At 30.9% G+C, this 15,031-nt stretch overlaps 1 protein-coding gene across 2 annotated transcripts in view; it reads left to right on the top strand.

Moving 5' to 3' along the window:
- The window catches only part of LOC133184471 (antiviral innate immune response receptor RIG-I-like), a 153,842-nt gene that overhangs the window by 4,229 nt on the left and 134,582 nt on the right, over positions 1-15,031 (top strand). The window contains exons 5-16 of one of the 2 annotated variants that reach the window (XM_061319564.1): positions 603-1,055; positions 1,159-1,319; positions 1,425-1,600; positions 3,938-4,133; positions 4,386-4,548; positions 4,727-4,822; positions 5,022-5,176; positions 5,395-5,536; positions 6,763-7,008; positions 7,486-7,653; positions 7,825-8,083; positions 8,325-8,743. In XM_061319564.1, coding sequence (XP_061175548.1) covers positions 603-1,055; positions 1,159-1,319; positions 1,425-1,600; positions 3,938-4,133; positions 4,386-4,548; positions 4,727-4,822; positions 5,022-5,176; positions 5,395-5,536; positions 6,763-7,008; positions 7,486-7,653; positions 7,825-8,083; positions 8,325-8,709 — 2,600 coding nt within the window. In that variant the 3' untranslated portion in view covers positions 8,710-8,743. Of the gene's footprint in view, positions 1-602; positions 1,056-1,158; positions 1,320-1,424; positions 1,601-3,937; positions 4,134-4,385; positions 4,549-4,726; positions 4,823-5,021; positions 5,177-5,394; positions 5,537-6,762; positions 7,009-7,485; positions 7,654-7,824; positions 8,084-8,324; positions 8,744-15,031 lie in introns of those variants that run through there. The other variant, XM_061319569.1, reaches the window with a different exon arrangement.

A 15,031-nucleotide genomic window follows, 5' to 3' on the forward strand; every position in this document is an offset into this window, starting at 1 on the left:
GTCGATAAAGTGACCTTGTCAGCAAATACAGTCTATCATAAAGTCAAAGCTGATGGATGTTTTTCGTACTAATTGTTATCCGTCATTTACACACTGAATTGTCAACGAATTTTTCTGGTTATTTCCCCGATCATAACAACGAGCACACGGCGGGTGTGACCGGTCGGAAGGGGATGCTTACTCCTTCATGGCACCTGATCCCACCTCTGATGTTTTAGAGGTCCGTGTTTGCTCTGCTCCCGATTTATATTGTTTCAATGGAGTTATAAGTTTGAATACTGTTTGTTATTTCCATATTTCATTTGGGCAAGCACTAGACCACACATTACTTTGAATTTATTTATTTTATTTATTTTTATTTTATTTTACAATGCTGCTTTTATGTTTTTTGTTTTCCTGAATAATATAATTGGGAATGTAGGGGAAATATGATACCATCGACTTAAACAACTGTAAAGTAACAAGAATTTAGAAAATAAGATTTGGAGTCTAAAATTTCATAGAATCATTATCTTTAATGACATTAGATATATATTTTGAACTCCAATATAATTTAACTCCTGTTTGATAATATATAACTCATACTTAACAACCTTTTTAAGAATCAAGATTAAGCAAGCCAGTTCAATGTGAATCCGACATTCACGCACCATATCCAGGTCCGACAATTCCAGGTACAGCAAATGCAGATCCGATGTATCCAGGCCCATCATTTTTAGATCCATCAATAGGACAAAGCCAAACCTCCTGCAAATATATAGCAATAAACGACCATGGGGAAGAAAATGATGAAACAGGCCAGAAAAAGATTTCTGAAGTTTCTGACCTTGAAGTACAATTTGAATCTAGTTTTAACTTTGATGAAATTTTATCCTCTGGAATAAGTGAGGAATCACTGAGCAAAGAGAAAGACACAACAAACGCTAATAAAAGTAATCCGAGGGATAATTATGACCATGAAGAAACAAGAACCAATGTGAAAGTTCTCTATACCAGAAATGGTAACCAGGAGATTGACAACGAAAGCGTTACAGAGAAGAAAGTCACAGAGCATGGTAAATGTTTGATTTAACGTAAAGATTATAAATGTTTTCCAGAATGAATATAACATAGTTAGATAAAGAGAATTATGAATAAACCAATTATTACTTTTTCCAGATACTTCACAGCCCTTGGCCGAAAATAATGTCTCAATAAAGATATTAAAATTGAGGCAGTATCAACTGGAACAAGCTGAACAATCATTGATGGGAGAAAATTGTTTAATTGTTTCGCCAACAGGAAGTGGCAAAACATACGTGGCTATCAGAATAATACAGGTAAACCGTAAGGACTTCTAAAATTCTAAAAATACAAACTATTCAATTGTCCCATTTGAAAATCTGCAACTTTTCTGAGAACTTACAATATTCCACTCTCTCTAGAGTCACCTCGACGAAACAGGAAAAGTCAAGAAAGTTGTATTCATCGTGGACAAAAACAATTTAGCGAATCAGCAGTCAGAGAAAATAAAGGATTATGTACGATGTAGACTTAAAGTGATATCTGGCGACACCCAGAGGGAGGAAGATTTTCAAGAGATGAAACCACTTCTTCCTCAGTAAGTTAAAGGCTACATAAGTAAGGGGTGATGGGCTACAGTTCTAGAAATTTCATTTTTTTTTATTTAAACCACGAAATGAAGCACAATGGAGACTGACGAAGGGTAAAATTTTATATTTCATTTATAAAGGATTCCGGATATTATTATATTCATGTAAATAATCATATGTACGGAAGCCCAATAGTGCAAACCAAAAATAAATAAACAAAAACGAAATTATTAAATAAAGAAAACGAAATTATTAAATAAAGAAAAACGAAATTATTAAATAAAGAAAACGAAATTATTAAATAAAAAGCAAACGAAATTATTAAATAAAGAAAACGAAATTATTAAATTAAGAAAACGAAATTATTACATAAAGAAAACGAAATTATTAAATAAAAAACTGAAACTAAAATACGGAATTTATAGATGTGCATGGTAAGGGCCTGAACCCATGAACCATTCCATAAAGCACACGTGTTCTATGACCTGATTTTGTTTCGACATTAAAACAAGTGTGATATTTGCATTTACACTCAGCTATTTCCGTATCGATAACATAACCAGTTGGAGTAGACAATCATAATAGATGAATAGGGGAGAATTTTACCTTTGGTTATCCAATATGCTTAGATCTATGTTTTTATCTTACATTAACATGATTAATGTGAACTTAATTTGACCAGTCTGATGAATTGGCCAGTGATGACAAATTTATGTTAGTATTAGCTTTCTTAAACCCTCAACTCAGAAGGTCTAATTATTAGCAAACAATGAATCTGGACATGAAACATCAAAGAGATTATGCTAATAAATTGCACAAATATTTAAGATATACATGTCTGTTAAGATTCCGTTGTTTACAACTGCTGAACCTTATAACATTTAGGAAATTCCCATGGTTATACATCTTTTTTTCAATTATAGCACAGTACAAAAAAAGCTGTAAAATGATACGTTACCGATCGGAACCCATTTAAATTATTGTTTAAAGAGAGCAAGTGCAAAAATTAAACAAGACAAATTTGTTACAATGAGTAGATTTTAATGATTGCTTACTTTATTAAAAATTAAGCAAAACACCTCTAATTTCTTGCACAGGCGCTCCTCATGTAATTTTGTAAATGACAAATGATAAGTATATATATATACATGTACATAGGTCTACCCCTCAATACTATAAAATCAACAAGGTTGATTTTATAGTATTGAGGGGTAGACCTATATATATATATACTTATCATTCGTCATTTACATAATTACATGGGGAGCGCCTGTGATTTCTTGGTTGGTCATTTATCAAAGCATAATTAGAAGTGATGCACTAACTATTTGTTCTCACATGTTCTAAATGACAAATTCTCAATCCGTATTTATAAGTCAGTGATAGTTGTGACAAACAATGCACACACTTGCATAACAAACCCAACTAGTATTCAAATCATTCTCTTTATTGTTTCAACAACCTAAGATTTATGGATACACAGATAGGGCACTAGGTTTAGTTCGGGGGGAATTCAGCGATACGATACGCAAGGCCTTGACCTTTCAGCGATTCATGAGCTCTTTTGGAATGTCATTAATTTTATGTAAGCAGAAACAGCCATCCTCGCTACGTCCAGGCTTACAGGCTCAAACTTTGACGTTGTGGGGATGCGAAACAGCATCAAATTCCCGTAAACAAAATTGAACAGTTATTAATCATTTACTTTACAAATGCGAATTATAGGCTGTGAGCACATAATGTTTTTCTACGTTTGTCAATTTGACATTTATCTAAGTTTTTTTTTTTTTTTCATTTCCCCCACACTTGTTTCAATGTCGAAACAAAATCAGGTCTGTAGAATTACTAAGTGATGCTTTATAACACGTGCGCTTTATGGAATGATTCATGGGTTCAGGCCCTTACCATGCACATCTATAAATTCCGTATTTCAGTTTCAGTTTTTTATTTAGTAATTTCGTTTTCTTTATTTAATAATTTCGTTTTCTTTATTTAATAATTTCGTTTTCTTTATTTAATAATTTCGTTTGTCTTTTATTTATTAATTTCGTTTTCTTTATTTAATAATTTCGTTTTCTTTATTTAATAATTTCGTTTGTTTCTTTATTTAGTAATTTCGTTTTCTTCATTTAATAATTCCGTTTTTTATTTAATAATTTCGTTTTTTATTTAATAATTTCGTTTTCTTTATATAATAATTTCGTTTTTTTGTTTCTTATTTTTTTGGTTTGCACTATTGGGCTTCCGTACATATGTCATGTTTAATATTTATGACACAGAATTTTAAATTTCAGTTTAAAAAGAGCAAAAGCTAGTTTAACCTTTCTTTTTTCTCTTGATTACAGATATGATGTTTTTGTGGTCACTGCACAGATGCTGGTCAATGCTCTGACCAATCAAGGTGTCAGCATCAGAGATTTTTCTTTGCTTATATTTGACGAATGTCATCACTGTCATGGTAGTCATCCGTTTAAACAGATAATGAATCAGTACATGGATGTCAAACTGGAACAGACAGATGAAGAAAGCCAACTTCCCCAAGTATGACAAAATTATGAATTGCCAAATTGCCCATTTCTATACAGAAAAGCAAAATATATGTTATCTAGTTATATTTTTAATTTTCTTGATAGTATTCTTAAGATATAAAGATTTTTATCAAATTTGAATCTCAAACACTTAAGATTTCTCAGAAAGAGGGAGTCATTATTGAACTCATGGAGAAAACTTGTAGAAAATGAAATAAATCGCATTATTTGCTGTTTATAATGTCTATCAACCTTTTTTATACAGGTTGTTGGTTTTACTGCATCTGTTGGAGTAGGAAAAGCTAAGACTATTGAGAAAGCCACCGAGTATTTAAAGCAAGTCATGTCAAACATGGACGCTCATTACCTTGTGACGGTCCAAAAGAACAGACGCGATTTGGCCAAACATGTTAACTCTCCAGAACAATGTAAGTCTATTTTATATTTTCACTTTCCTCCCTCGAATAATCAGAAATTATTTACGGGCAATCAAAGGCTAGACGGCAAGTTTACGGACATGTTTAATTAATTCTTCAAAAATTTTAAGCCAATTAATACATTTTGGCGAAATTGTCACTTGATTATATATTTAATTTTTTTTAAAAGTCATCAAAGAAGTACCTGTCAGACCGAAGGATGAGTTTGGAGTACGTGTAAAATCTCTCATGGTTACAACAGAGAAATATTTGGAAGACACTGGCGGTATTTTCTTTTTAAAAAGAAAATAACTACCCACCTTAATTAATATAATGCGGTATTTTATTTTAATTTGTCTGATTAGTAAGTTTAATGTATAGTGTAATTCTAATTTTATTTCTGATGAAAAAAAAAATAGCAAAAATGAAATGGAAGGTTCAATTGTGTTTGGACAATAAAAAAAATTGTTTTATTTTGTACACAGTTGGGATAGTGGACAGAAATGCTATACAGCCTCCATCATTGAAAGGAAACGAACAATACACACAATGGCTAGAGGACGTGCTTTTGAAAGCATTGGCAAAACTCTCTAAATCAGAAGCAACTCGATCACTGTTTACAATAAGGAAATATTTAGAGGTACTTTGTAGATTACAATCATCTTCAAATGCCTGAATATTTTATCGTTTAAAACAGAAAAGTGAGTGAAAGTTAATGTAGTACATTATTTAATTATAATGGCGTTGAAAAAAAAAAATTCACTTTGTCCAAACGTGTAAAATTTTTCTTTCAGATTCTTGTGTCTGAATTAGCTTGATGAATGAAATAAATTTTTGTTGTTTATATTTCTTTTACAGATTTACAACAATGCCCTTGTCCATCATTCATATGCAAGAGCCAGTGATGCATTGAATTGCATCAAAACCGACATTGATAATCTTCCAAAATTATCCAGAAACGAAAATAAAATCGAGAGAAAAATAAAATCATTATTTGAAGGTAATTCTAAAATGATCTCAAGGATATAATTTATATTTAACCAATTCTTTATCAACTGTGAGCCGCAAGAATTTTTCTTTCTTTTGAGGGATAATTCATTTATAATGTGATCAATCCATTTTGTTGCTTTATTTTAGACATACGAGGGTTGTCCCAAAATTCCGTAGAAAGCCTCGTTTTATAGGAACCCGGTGTCATAAATTAATGAAACTTCGTACGTAATTTAAAAAGAAAAAAAATTAATGGGCAAACATAAAGTACTTACACAAATTAAATTAACCCCATTCAAATAAAATAGTTCATTGTCTGGTGTGAGTGGGCGGCGCAGCACACCAAAAATGTAATTAAAAATCGGTATATAATAGTTAAAATCCTACAAAAAAAGTATTTACTACTCGGTATTTTGGGAATAGAAATGAAATTTCTTAATATTGTTTTATTACCTATCTTTCTTCAAATTTTGGTGTATATACTTTAACGAATATGAGTTTTATAACGTTTTATATGCAACTTTAAATTCGACTTACTGAAAAATGGCGGATGCGATGACACAGGTAGCGCACTGGACTGTGATCAAGTGTTTTGATCTTGAATTCACTCCTACAGAAATGTATGTCATAAATGTTTGGTACACATGGAAATTCTTCTGGTCTTTAGTATATTAAAATGATTGAAATGGTTTCTCAAAGAATGCAAAGAACGGAAACTAAAAAAAAGACCGGTCTAATAATCGGGCAAGAGTGACACTGTGCATCTCCATTAAAGAAGACAGACGAAAAACCATTGGAAACATAGGGTTTTCAAAATATTATTTCATACTTGTACATGCACGTACTTTGATCATGTATTTTAATGTTCAACCATATCATAATGATTAAGATATTTCTCATTCCCATCTATAATCTTTATGATTAATTTAAGAACTTGATTCTGGTAATTAGTGTATTTTCTCCAAAACTCTGAACCGTTGACATTTTGTCTCATTTTTTAGATTGGAGATTACTGCGGTTGGTAGAGAGAGATATCACTTCAAATCTTATTACTTAAATTGTTTTCGTAAACATGGAAAAACTTCGTAATTTATCTGCCCACAACACACTTCAACCACCCGGAAAATTTTATGAAGATACAATAATTTCTTTAAAAGATATGAGCTCAATCTATGGAATTTTCGGACAACCCTTGTACATAAAACATCTTTTTATATAAAATATTTTTATGTACAGGGGAATACACAATATTGACAGAATGCGCTTTGGACCACGAAAGAACCGCAGAAAATCCTCTCATGCTGAAACTCAAAGAAATCATCATAACAACACATGAAGAGGAACCAAACATGAGGGGAATAGTGTTCGTAAGAACTCGTATTCTTGCAGACATCCTTGCTTCATGGATGGACAGCTCGAAGGAGTTACAACACATAAAAGCTCGAAAGTACACTGGTTCACAGGCTCAAACTGTAGAAGGAGGTATGATAAAACAACAGAAAATAAACTAGACTCCGAAAGAGTTTAGGTTATACATCTTATAGAAATTGGTGCCAAAAGACAAACATTTACATGATTCCGCCCCTTGTTTTGTACAAAAAGTTTTACTCTATTGTTGACAGTGAATCTTCGAGATGAGTTTTTGTTACAGGATTTAAACAAATTTCTGAGGAATTCTTAAATTTTCAGTGCCATAAGTTATATCGCCTTTGAAATCATGGGTAGTTGATTCTTTTTCGACAATTGATAAATTGTCTATTGCAAAAACTGTTTTTATTTTGTGATAATATTTATGTATACTTTTGATCCTTTATGTATCTTTCTTTCTGTAATTCATGGGATAAAAAGTTAGCTAAAAGTAAGTTTTTGTTAGTATCACGCAGTTCATAGATATACATGTGCATTTAACGTTCATGTTTATGTATATGTTGGGATCTTAAAATTGCTCCTTTTTTGTAGGCATGACTAAACACGAACAAGTAAATGCCATTGAACTGTTTAAAAATGGAGAATTTAAAATTATAGTTGCGACAACTATTGCTGAGGAGGGACTCGACATCAAAGAGTGTAATCTTGTTGTAAGATACGATTATGCCGGAAATCCAATTTCCCTGGTGCAAGCACGAGGTACAAGTAACTTCGATAGAAAAGCAATTCATGCATTTATTAACATATTTGAAAAAAAATTTGAAGAAATACATTTGATATATATCACAATGTAGAAAAATGATTTAGAGATAAAAAGATGTTATAATTTTAGATGTGTAGTTTTCATATATGTGTTTGTATGTGATACAGGTCGAGGTCGTGCAGAAAACAGCCGTTTCTATGTGCTAGCCTCTGCAGAGAAGTGTGTTGCTGAAAGAGAGTGGGTGAATACTTTAAAAGAGCCGATGATGAAAGAAGCAATGAAAAAAGTACAGCAAGAGATTGATTCCAACCACGATGTGTTCCTTGAAAAGCAACAAGAGTTTCAGAAACTCGCTAAAAGGGAACGCGATGCAGCAAAACATAACAAGGGAAGGAGAGTCGTGGGAATTGGGCAATATAACTTAAGGTGAAAATGCAAAAAAAAATATTTGCTGACAGTTACTAAGTCCATCATTTAATCATTTGCATATGTTAATGTTCAATATCCATAAAAAAGTATTTTGTATATTGTAAATCAAGCTTTAGAATAATTCATATTTTGATTTATTTTACATAGAGCAAGGGCAGGTTATATCAGTACATAGTTTTCTGTAGTATGCTGAAAAACAGTAAATGTTATATAATGCATATTGTTCGTTTTTTTGCAGGTGCTTGAAATGCAATGCTTTCTTGTGCATGTCGAGCGAATTAAGGAAGATACTTAATGCGCATCATACCTGTATCAGTGAAGATATAAAAAATAACATAATCGGGAAAAAATATTCCAAAGCAGCCTTTCAAGGAGAGGATATTGAGATGGGAGTCGGTCAGATCTCTTGCAAAGAATGCCTTGTGAAATTAGGAACCATTGCTCTCTTCAAAGATGTATTTTTCCCTATTTTAAGTATCACTGCATTAAAAATCGAAGACGATTTGGAGCGAGGAGATACTTTGAAAAAATGGAAATTTGTGGAGAGGTATTTCAAGGTGCCAGAGTTAACAGAGGCTGATCTTGAAAATGTTGCAAAGTTTGAAAGACTTATTGAATTTTAGAAATATTCTAAAAGAGATTTTGCAACAAAGAAGATGTTAATATTTGATGGTTATAATTTTTTTTTTCAAGTACATTGAAAATTAATTTATTTTTCGTAATTTATTTGATAATTTTATAAAAAGAAAATGTTACAACAAAGATTTAATTTATTACACAAGCATTGTTTTAAGTTCTATAGCTAAAATACTTTGCAGTACATAGTATTGAGTATGTTAACAACATGTTTAATGCTTAATATTTAATTTCATATTGTTCTAACATACTGTATTCAAAATGTTATCTTCAAGTATTTGTATGATTATACATTTCTGTACTGTGATATATTTTTATATTAATGAACACATTTTCTTATGTTTATTTCAAAAAAATAAGTTTTTGTTTAAATAATTCACATGTTGATAAGACATTAGAAGAAAGGATTGTTGAAAAAGTTAGGAGGAGAAATGATAAAGAAGTGTATTACTTTATATTGAAATTTCTATACCATACTTAAATAATCGAAAGGTTTTTTTCTTTTTAAATCGATCCATTCATACCATTCATTACATTTATATTATTATTGTACATGAATTACTTATGGCGACGTATTGTAGTCAATACATGTAATTTTCTATTAAGGAAATCGCTGGACATTTGGAGTCGTTCATATCCTGTCAGAGATACAGCAGTCTTTTGTGACTTCATCAACAAATAAATTGATATTGATTTGTAACCCGGTGTAAGCTATTGTATATGTTTATGATATACATACTGTGATGTGTTGAAACTGAAAAAAGAATTTTAAATAATTGATATGGCGTATATTTATTTCTATGATTATTTACATGTTGTTTTATGGCTATGTTTAATGTGAAAGAATGATGAGAAATGATTAAAATTTTTCTTCTATTTCATTACTTTGTATCAAGATTATTAATATACCATATTTTTGCATTTAGAAATAAGAACATGATGTTATTTTTAATTGAAATGAACCAGTTTATACCATTCAGTATATGTCGTTTACTACTAATTATACATGTATTTAATTATGCGTTTTGCAAATTACTTTCTATCATACTTAATTTTGAAATGATTTTAGTATTTCAAATAAAGAATTTAAAGGTAGAAAGGATATTTTTATGCGAGTAATTTTTAACAGAATCAATAATTTTGCAAAACTTTTTATTTATTTTAGCTCATGTTTCTGTGCCAGTCGTATGTTCTTATGTACAATGAACCCAGATAATGATTTGTAAGCCGTTGGAAACCATTGTACATGTTCTGTGCTATATGCAGACTTGTGTAGTTTTTTTAAATCATAATTTAACAGGTTGATTGTGTTTGTGTATAATGTGAAAAGCATGAATTTTAATAATATAGAAATCCAATTATCTGAAATTGGAGAAAATTAAAAATTGGAAAAGATGTTTTACTTTCTCTCAAACTATTTTTATTTATTTAAAAGAAGCATACAGTTAATAATCATTAAAAAAAACTACCGAGATTCTCACTGGATATCAGTATTCAATTTAACGTGTATGACTGTATTTTCTTAAAAATGACTTTAATGGCCTCAGTTCTAATTGTAAATCGCCTTTAATTCGCGAGAAATTTATTTCGTGCAGCACACTAAAAATGTAATTAAACATCGATATGTAATATTTAAAATCCTACAAAAAAGTATTTACTATTAGTACTCGGTATTTTGGGATTAGAAATGAAATTTGTTAATATTGTATTAATACCTATCTTCAAATTTTGGTGTATATACTTTAACGAATATGAGTTTTATAACGTTTTATATATAACTTTAAATTCGACTTGCTGAGAAATGGCGGATGCGATGACACAGGTAGCGCACTGGACTGTGATCAAGTGTTTTGATCTTGAATTCACTCCTACAGAAATGTATGTCATAAATGTTTGGTACACATGGAAATTCTTCTGGTCTTTAGTATATTAAAATGATTGAAATGGTTTCTCAAAGAATGTAAAGAACGGAAACTAAAAAAAAGACCGGTCTAATAATCGGGCAAGAGTGACACTGTGCATCTCCATTAAAGAAGACAGACGAAAAACCATTGGAAACATAGGGTTTTCAAAATATTATTTCATACTTGTACATGCACGTACTTTGATCATGTATTTTAATGTTCAACCATATCATAATGATTAAGATATTTCTCATTCCCATCTTTAATCTTTATGATTAATTTAAGAACTTGATTCTGGTAATTAGTGTTTTTTCTCCAAAACTCTGAACCGTTGACATTTTGTCTCATTTTTTAGGTTGGAGATTGCTCCGGTTGGTAGAGAGCGATATCACTTCAAATCTTATTACTTAAATTGTTATCATAAACATGGAAAAATTTGTAATTTATCTGCCCACAACACACTTCAACCACCCGGAAAATTTTATGAAGATACAATAATTTCTTTAAAAGATATGAGCTCAATCTATGAAATTTTGGGACAACCCTTATACATAAAATAGATTTTTATATAAAATATTTTTTATGATTCACTGGAATACACAAAGTTGACAGAATGCGATTTGGACCACGAAAGAACCGCAGAAAATCCTCTCATGCTGAAACTCAAAGAAATTATCATAACAACACATGAAGAGGAACCAAACATGAGGGGAATAGTGTTCGTAAGAACTCGTATTCTTGCAGACATACTTGCTTCATGGATGGACAACTCAAAGGAGTTACAACACATAAAAGCTCGAAAGTACACTGGTTCACAGGCTCAAACTGTAGAAGGAGGTATGATAAAACAACAAAAAATAAACTGGACTCCGAAAGACTTTAGGTTATACACCTTATAGAAATTGGTGTGAAAAGACAAACATTTACATGTTTCCGCCCCTTGTTTTGTACAAGAAGTTTTGCTCTTTTGTTGAGAGTGAATTTTCGAGATGTGTTTTTGTTACAAGATTTAAAGAATTTCCTGAAGAATTTTTATATTTTTAGTGCCTTAAGTTTTGTCGCCCTTGAAATCATAGATCTTATATTCGTTTTAAAAAATTGATAAACTGTTTATTGAAAAATATGTTTTTATTTTGTGATAATAGTTATGTATACTTTTGATCCTTTATGTATCCTTCCTTCTATAATTAAGATAAAAGTAACTTTTTATGGGAAAAAAAGATAAAAAGTTAACTAAAAGAAAGTTTTTGTTATTAATCACGCAGTTCATAGATATAGGGTGAATTCACCATGCATCGGACACCCTGATTTAAGATGTGTAGTTTTCATACATATGTTTGTATGTGATACAGGTCGAGGTCGTGCAGAAAACAGCCGTTTCTATGTGCTAGCCTCTGCAGAGAAGTGTGTTGCTGAAAGAGAGTGGGTGAATACTTTAAAAGAGCCGATGATGAAAGAAGCAATGAAAAAAGTACAGCAAGAGATTGATTCCAACCACGATGTGTTCCTTGAAAAGCAACAAGAGTTTCAGAAACTCGCTAAAAGGGAACGCGATGCAGCAAAGCATAACAAGGAAAGAAGAGTCGTAGAAATTGGGCAATAAGGTAAGGTAAAGGTTAAGGTTTTGCTTAAGGTAAAAATACAAAAAATATTTTTAAGAATGCAATGCTGATAGTTACTAAGTCCATCATTTAATCAGTTGCATAAGTTAATGTTCAATATCCATAAAAAGTATTTTGTATTCTATATTCAAGCTTAAGAATAATCAGTATTTTGATTTATTTTACATAGGGCGAGGATAAGTGATATCAGTCATATTTTTCTTTAGGATGCTGAAAAACCAGTAAATGCTTTATAATGCAAATTGTTCCTTTTTGCAGGTGCTTGAAATGCAATGCTTTCTTGTGTATGTCGAGCGAGTTAAGGAAGATACTAAATGCTCATCATACTTGTATTAGTGAAGATTTTAAAAATAGCATTATCGGGAAAAAATATTCCAAAGCAGCTTATCCTGGTAAGGATATCGAGATGGGAGTCGGTCATATATCCTGCAAAGAATGCCTTGTAAAACTGGGAACCATCGCTCTCTATAAAGATGTCTTTTTTCCTGTTTTAAGTATCGGAGTATTGAAAATCGAAGACGATTTGGACCGAGGAGATACATTTAAAAAATGAAAATTGGTGGAAAGATATTTCAAGGTGCCTGAATTGACAGCGCATGATCTCGAAAATGTTGCAAAGTTTGGAAGGCTTATTGAATTTTGAAAATATTCTGAAACAGATTGCCACAAAGAAGTCTAAATATTTGATGGTTTACTTTTTTACATGTATTAATTCAGCTTTCTTAAGCTTACTTCATTGACATTTTTATAAAGAAAAATTGGTACTAATATAATATATTTATTTTAACTTGTTTTGTTATTCTGTTTATTTATATATTATGACATAATATTTATTGCAAAGTTACTAAGAATGCCCTGTAGTTTGAAATTCTGATTAAATTACATCGTCGGATACATTTGCCCACGGGTGATCTCGTTCTTTACTCATCACACGGTATCAGAGATGATTAAATTAGTGTTAAACATTTTAAATTTTTTATCATGTTGTGATAGCATACTTTGTTCGAATTGTTAGCTCAAAGTATATATGTTAGATACACTTAAATTTTTTTATAGCTTTATCTTCTTAATACATATGTTGGTTAGACATTTGAAGAAAAGATTGAATTGTGTGACAGTAGTGGAAAATGTTTAAGACAATGAGTTCCATCCTCTGACTTTATTTGCTTATCTATAAATATAAATATTATTTTAGTTTTCATTAAATTGAAAAAAAAGTTTTTACCACGTTATATATGTAATTTGCGTGTGTCAAGCATGTATCATTCAGATTAATTATGTCAATTCTCTATAAAGAAAATCGATAAATATATGTACTGCCGTTCATCTGTTATCAGAAATTCAAAAAATCTTCTTCTTTTTTTTTTGTCTTCAGTGAATAGGTTATTGACTGATATGTTATCTCTTAGTAAAAAAAATGTTGTTGACAAATATTCAAATAAATGAAATTAAATAAATTTATATGATTGGCAACTGGTGTAGATCACCGGGCATGTTTTGTACTATATCATGTACATACTGTGATACTTGATAAAGCATTGAAGTAAAACTTTGATGAATTATATCATATTTTTTATCTTGAAATCTTGCATGTTTTCGAGCATTTCTGTTAAATTTTTGAAAAAGAAGAGTCAAACACTTTAATTACGCTGAAGAGGTATCTATTGAAAAGAATTTGATTTGCTTTTCTCTTATAATAATTGGTTTTGAAGAAGGCATTTCTTAATACTTCTATTAATCCTATATGAGATAATGAAGAATCAAATTTCAGGATTAACTGCATTTCTGCATGATTGTAACGTTTTCTCTAACTATGTTTGGCACTAATTGTGCAATATTCTAGGTTGAAGTTACGAAATCAAAGCTCTTCGACCTAGAAACGGGTAGATAAATTCCACAATCGTACAAACTGAAGCTGTTGATTTCTTGGGAAGTTTGGAGATAATAGACATGGCAGATGTAAAAAAAATAAATGCTTAGATACAACATTGTGGAAAATTTATTATGTAAGATTGAATATGAAAGAAGAGATATTATTATTTATTAAGTTTGTTACTTACTGTATATAGAAAATATCGGGTTAATCTTATACACGGCTATGGTGTGTAATACGTTGCATTATTATATTTCTTTGTTATTCCTATTCAAAGAATTAAGGTCTTCCGTCTTCAGCGGAAGACCTTCTTGTTTGTCTTAGGTTTCTTTTCCACTATTTTTTTTTATTATTAAGGTCTTTCGTCTTCAGCGGAAGACCTTCTTGTTATTCTTAGGTTTCTTTTCCACTATTATTATTATTATTATTATTATTATTATTATTATTGTTTTTTTTTCTTACCGATTTTGTGCATGCGAGTTCTCGGAAACGGCTCGCTCGATTTTCATGAAACTTACAGGTCTGATAGAACATCAAAAAATCTAGATACATATTTTGTTTTGTTGACGTCACTTCCGGTTCCGACTTTCCGCCATTTAGTGATTTTCGGAGGGTCACTTTGTCCAGCAGTTTTTTCAAAAGCGCTTCTAGACAGAAACGTGACATTTTTCGGCGATGATAGAGCAACATGTGGAGATGTGACATACGCATTTCTCTTTCCCCGGAAGTGCCGCACTTCGTCGCTCGCTATGGCCCTCTCGGGATTTTTAAAATTTCTAACAACTTTTCTACAATATCTTCTTACCTGTAAATATTTTGTTAAAACATATAGAACAAAAGTTGTGTAGAATGTTACGATCTTGCAAAGGATATCAACAATAAGGGGCTGGCCCCTAACATTAGGGAGCTA

The sequence above is a fragment of the Saccostrea echinata genome, unplaced genomic scaffold, assembly GCF_033153115.1.
Source record: "Saccostrea echinata isolate AGI-Se365-2 ecotype Australia unplaced genomic scaffold, CSIRO_AGI_Sech_v1 ptg000001l, whole genome shotgun sequence".
In the NCBI taxonomy this organism is placed as follows: domain Eukaryota; kingdom Metazoa; phylum Mollusca; class Bivalvia; order Ostreida; family Ostreidae; genus Saccostrea; species Saccostrea echinata.